We start from the raw sequence: 6,451 nt of genomic DNA on the forward strand, positions 1-6,451 counted from the left end.
CATATATCTTCGAAGATGGCGGAGGTCAATCACACATCTTGGACTGTATCACACTGCACTGACAGCACACCTGGTGTTACAACAACAACCACATTTGGCAAATAGTTTGATACAAAAAATCCTCACTGAGTGTTTGCAACTCCACTGACAATTATATTTATTTTCATATCAGTGAACCATTAAACGCTAAATAGCAGGTAATGATCTATCATAAAGGCAAAACTTTAATAGTATTAAACATGATTGATGTAATTAACAAACAGGCAAATGTAAATTTAGTTTATGTATTGGTACTTCTGGGATCTGGTATTTCCGTTGAGAATTTACAATTTTGAAAGATTTGCTTGATGATTGAATTGGCAATTAAATGACCTTTAAAAGTTATGGAAATCAGAGCAGTGGATTCCAGTTGAGTGAGTGTTTCACTCAATTACTTCATCAATAGTTGTAATCTTTGCTTTGTTGGAAGAGCAGCTGTGTTTATTTACTCCGGATGTACGAGTATATATTTGTACGCATGATATACGTTGTACACAGTTTAACATTTGTGCTGTTTCTATCCTTACCATCTGTGAGTGGAAGGACGTGCATGCCTCGGACTCGTGTTGAACGATATGGAATCGCACAACATGGAGATATCATGCTTGGTGGACTTTTTCCAATTCATGGAACGATGGAAACACCTGAACATTCCTATGGAGAACCTCCAGGAGCTGTTCAGTGCTTACAGTAAGTTATTTCTCTTGTCTGTTTCAAGAATTCTCATCGTCCTTCAAATTATCCAAGTCCAATTCGGATAATATGTTTGATGGAAGGACAATAAAATAAGGATTTGTGGATAATTTGCTACTTTCTTTTAAAATGTTTCACAAAAGTTGAACACAAAGGTCCAACCCTGTGTAGCTGGGATTATTATTTACAGATGACATGATTTTGCAATTTGTTAATTGTCAACTTGACATTACAATTTAAATGAACTGTACGATGAATGCAAGACCCACATACCCACATGCCGAAGACCGACATCCCCATTCCACATTCCACCATTCGGTCTTTGGCCTTCCCTTGCTTCTCGAATGTCCTGTTCATTTCCAGTTATTGATTCCTGTCGTCCATTCATTGTCCATCTTTTTATTGATCTTATTCTCATTTATTAGGTATCAGCAGATAGAAATGAGCCCTGCTAAAGTGTCCACCTTATTTCTGCTCGGACCATGTTTTTGAGAACCAAGTTATGTTGTTTTGGCTTATTTGCACTGCAGGGCGTTCTTTTGTCTAATCTTTGTTCCAAAGGCTATTTTAACGATCATCACTGAACAATGGGCATTTTCAAATTGCAGTTTGTTCTCTTAATATTTTCCCTTTTAGTTTACAAAATGTAAAAATTCTGCTTTGTCATTACAGTTGCTCCAACTCTCTCTGGTGCAATGTCATCACTGCTGAGCCTCCATGGTCTTTGAACTTCCTTTTCCCATTAATTGTCCTTTCCTTTGTCAAGTTGGTGATTTTTCTAATTTCAACATTATAGAGACCAAAAGGTTTTTAAGAGGAAAAAGGATCTTTAAACCATGGGTTACAACTGCATTGTTGCAAAACATGGAAGAACAAATAAAATGGAAGAATATTAACACTGATGAAGGCAAGTTAAAATATATAGGCCCTACACTTGAATAACGAGCTATGAAGAGAAACACAGGACTGGGAACAATGGTTAAAAGAGCAGTTTGATATATGCAAATAAATTGATGAGCTCGGAAGGGCAGACTTTATATTATATCTGTAAAAGCAAAGGAGATTAGTGGCACCCAGTATTGTTTACAGCACCCAGCTTTACACAGCAAAAAGTACTGAAAACAACAGCGATTGAGAGCTCATAAAACATGATATCGATTCCATGCAGTGTTCAAGTATATACTTCAAATTTAATAAAATAATGATTTTTCATACAAGGTCAAGGCTCATATAAGAGCTAACACACGAAACATATAACAAGGACAGTAGAAGACAGGAGGTATGGCAGAGGGAAGCAGAAAACAGTGGGGACAGACACATGAGGAGATCTGTGGAAGGGAGCGGGATGGGGTGGGGTACATGGGGTAAACAAGATGGACACGACAGGGACATTCTGGACGGAAAGCAGGGAATATGAAGGAGGTTGGTTTGGGTGGATTAATGGGGCTATAAAAGATCATGGTTTAAATCTGGAAAGATAAGAGATGGTGGTGAACAGCTGTTGTGAAGACTTGGAGGGAAGGGTTGGATTGAAGAGTGTGTGGGAGTTTCTTCCAATGGTGGGGAAAAAAAGAGGAGTGAAAGAATGAAGTTGAGCAGTGATTCTTGATTTTAGTTGTTTTACCAGAAGGGGGTTGCTGTTCGACCTTGAGCGCCCTGCAGAAATATGGGTAGGGCAGATAGCAGACAGAGCAGGTGGGTGGGGGGGGGGTAAGGCTGGAGTGGAGATGGTAAAGGACAGAAAGACCACTGACCTGCTTGCAGTGAGAGCGTGAGAGACCTAAAGGATCAGCCTCATTACGAGAGATACCAATGATCCTACTTGCCTTGGTTTCCACAGCATGAAGCTGAGAAAGGTGAGAGGCAGGAGTACCACACCAAAGTGGAGAGCGGTCCTCCAGCAGGATGAAGATGAAAGTTTTATACATGGTCCGGAGCTCAGGTTGCCCAAGGAAGGACTTTGCACAAAGGATGATGTCCAATCGGCGATTGGCTTTGGAGGCCAGCTTGGAGATGTGGCTTTTCCAGGAAAGATCATGGCAGATAGTGAATCCCAAACGTTTGAATGAAAGGACTGCTTCAAAAGGATTGTTGAGAATGTAGATTGGAAGGAGGGGGGGTAGTCCAGGTGGTCCTTTCGGAGAGAAATAGTAAAGGTGTGAAATTTTGGCATGATTGGAAGATATGTTCCAAGTGTTGGACCAGCTTGTGATTTTATCCAGATTTGCTGAGAGTGAAGCGGCTGCTGTTTGCCAATCTGAGGGATGACACATGATACGGCAGAAGGTGGAGTCATCGGCAATGACATAAAGAGGATTTTCCATGAAAGTCGTAGTGATCACTGATGAAAACAACAAAAAGAACAGGGCCCAGCTCACTGCCTTGAGGAACTCTAGCATGGACAGGAAGAGGGATGAGAGAATTCCATTAAGGGTCACACATTGACTGTGAGGGGAGAGGAAGTCTGCGAGCCATTAATGGAGAATTCCTTGGACACCATAAGATTTCAAAGATCGATACCATAATTTAAACAATTTTAAAGATCATTGAAGAAAAATACGTAAGTTTAGCACTATTGAAGCAGATATACACCACCCTATATGACTTGTCCAAATACTGAAAAACTGGAGGTTATTTGAAGTATTTAGAAGGTGATTTGTGTTCAACAGTATTCAATTATGTAAATCAATTATAATAAAGGATTAAAGTGGTTTAAAGGTGGATACATAAATTTGTTACAGGTTTTACCACCAAGCTGTTACCACCAAACCCTAACTGACTCCACCAAAATCAGGTCGCCCATCAAAAATCAGCAGCTGGACAAGCAGGAAACTGGTTCGGTATGTCACTATAAATCCACCAATTACTTTGAAAGATCTGCAAGGCACGATGTCCGAGATGGGGGTCAGTGTTCATCAATAAACAATATCCCATTCCCTTCACAAAGCTGGCCTTCATGGGCAGGAGGTAAGAAAGAAGCTATTACTGAAAAAGGCGCATCAAAAATCTCAGAGGAAGTTTGCGAAAAAGCATCTTAATAATACTGCAGGCATGTGGAGAAAGGTTTTCTGGTCAGATGAGACAAAAATTGAACTTTTTGGTCTAAATTCAAAGCATTGCATCTGGTGCATGTCTAACACTGCACATCACCCAGTCAACACCATCCCTAGTGTCAAGCATGGTGGTGGCAGAATCAGGTTATGGGTTGGCTTTTCATCATAACTGTCACGCAAGTTTGTCAGGGTAGAAATGACAATGGACAGGGCAATTTACATGAGAATCCTTTGATGAAAACCTGCTTGAATCAGCCATGATTATGAATCTGGGGATTCATGAATATGAATATGAACTTTCACATTTCAGCAGGAAAAATATCTGAAGCTCAAAGTAAAAGCCACAATGGAGTGCCTGAATAAGAAGAAAATAAATATTCTTGAGTGGCCCAGTCAATGTCCTGACTTGAACCTAATTTAGCATTTATGTTGAGATTTGAAGATTGCAGTCCATCGATGATCCCCATCCAACTTGGCATAACTACAGCAATTTTCACGTGAAGAATGGGCAAAGATTTCAACATCTAACTGTGCAAAGCTGGTAGAGACCTACCCAAAACGGCTCTTAGCAATTATTACTGCAAAAGCTGCTTCCACCAAGTACTGAGCAAAGGGACTGAATACTTTTGCAAGCAGTGAATTTTGATTTGCATGTGTTTTTTTGCAGGAATTCCAGACATATACCCTCCTTCAAATCTGACAGTGTTTCATTTGATCTCTTGAATTATGAATAAAAAACTTCATTTGGAAAAATTGTTTCTGCATAATTCGTAGTTTACACAATTAGTTTATCCTCCAACAGTAATTTCTTCAAATTTGTCCAGGGATGTGTTCCATTACCAATAAGTTTCCTATCTCTTGCTATGCCAGGTATTCCTTGTTTTTAGGTTGATAAGGAATGTCTGGATTGGAAACGCTAACTAGCTGCTTAATAACTGAACACATCGCAGTTGTGCAGCTTTGTATGTTCCATTCTTACACAGATGGACTGATTGAAAGATATTTTGACCAATCAAAACTCAATGAAACTGCAGACTCAGGAATACAAGCAATGATAAGATATGTGTCCATGCTGCCAGCCTGTAGCACAGGCCAGAGATACAGCTCTGTGACAGGTCTAGGGGGCAGGAAACAACAATAATACCAGCGGGTAGGACGGAAAGCAGATGTAAATTAAAGGAATATACCGTACATCAGAAAATTACATCCTGTGGTCATTTGTTAATATGTTTTATGAACAAATATCGAAATATTATGAAATAAGTGTTTGGTCTGTTTATTTAATTTTTATGTGCATTTGCACTGATTAACTTTGAGTTTCTGCAAGCCACATTGTGATGGACAAGGAGAGCTGCCTGAATGCTGGCAAGTCTGTCAGTTCACTAGATTGGCAGGGACTGTAAGCAGCCATCTCTCTTCAAGACTGCTCTCCTATATCTACTGCCCCTGATGTTAAGTAAGCCTGGAAATTCTTCCACAGCAGCCTGCTCTCTCTCTCTCTCTCTCTCTCTCTCTCTCTCTCTCTCTCTCTCTCTCTCTCTCTCTCTCTCTCTCTCTCTCTCTCTCTCTCTCTCTCTCTCTCTCTCTCTCTCTCTCTCTCTCTCTCTCTCTCTCTCTCTCTCTCTCTCTCTCTCTCTCTCTCTCTCTCTCTCTCTCTCTCTCTCTCTCTCTCTCTCTCTCTCTCTCTCTCTCTCTCTCTCTCTCTCTCTCTCTCTCTCTCTCTCCCTCTCTCAGGCATAGATTCATCCCGTCGAGTCTTTAATTATCCTGCCATTCTTCCTACCAATGGTACAGTGAATCCTATGGTGAGGCAGTTGCTTTGAAACAACTTGCCTTCTCTTCTTGGAAGGCTAATCTGACCGAAGGCAATCTCAGTGCATTCCAAAAACTCTGCAACAAGTTTTTGTGAACTTTCAGGATAGCGAAAAAAACAAAATGTATCCAACCTAAAAAAATAACTTTAAAACTTGTCTCCCCCCTCTAAACCTGGTAGCACCTTGCTTATCCTTCCTTGCTCTCTAAAAACACTGCCTGTGGCATGCAAAGCCAACTCCACACATGCCTTACTGACTTCCTCGACTCTCTCATAGCCAGCATGTGGCTTTGAACTGAATCCTTTCATCTCCTCTCGCTGTTACGGCTAGAATGCACCAAGGCAGTGTTATGGGCCCAGAACTATTCCGTATCTTCATAATTGATCTCTTTGAATCAATGGAAAACCCTCTTTATCTATTTTCTGATGACTCCACCCTCTGATGTCACATCCCACATCATTTAGACAGAAAGGACATCCTTTAAACATCCCACATCCCTTCTTCAGGAGGGCTGTGGCCTCTTCCCTCTCTTCACATCTTGACAAAATCACAAGCTGGTGAAACACTTTGAATATGTTTTTTAATTCTGACAAATCTCACACACTTACTATCTTGCTCTGATCAGACCATCTGGCAAATCCTCCACCCACCCCCCTCCCACTCCATTAACTGTTTTAACAATCCTCTTGAGGAAGCTCAGTCATTTGAACTCCTGGGTCACACTATCAGCCATAAACCTTCTTGGGCAAACCACACATTAAAGTTGGCTTCCAATACCAACCACCGATTGGGCATCCTCCATCATACAGAGTCCTTGTTTGGCATACCTGAACTCCTATCCACCTGCAGACA

At 40.8% G+C, this 6,451-nt stretch overlaps 1 protein-coding gene across 1 annotated transcript in view; it reads left to right on the plus strand.

The window, feature by feature from the left end:
* The first annotated feature begins 425 nt into the window (after positions 1-425).
* Positions 426-6,451, plus strand: part of LOC147035721 (extracellular calcium-sensing receptor-like) — a 47,598-nt gene continuing 41,572 nt past the window's right edge. The window contains exon 1 of the mRNA XM_085869230.1: positions 426-729. Within this exon, the coding sequence (XP_085725356.1) occupies positions 494-729 (236 nt within the window). The 5' untranslated portion in view covers positions 426-493. The remainder of the gene's footprint in view (positions 730-6,451) is intronic.

This window comes from Eptatretus burgeri, chromosome 1 (genome assembly GCF_056783735.1).
Source record: "Eptatretus burgeri isolate ZD-2024b chromosome 1, Ebu_testis_v1, whole genome shotgun sequence".
Lineage (NCBI taxonomy): Eukaryota > Metazoa > Chordata > Myxini > Myxiniformes > Myxinidae > Eptatretus > Eptatretus burgeri.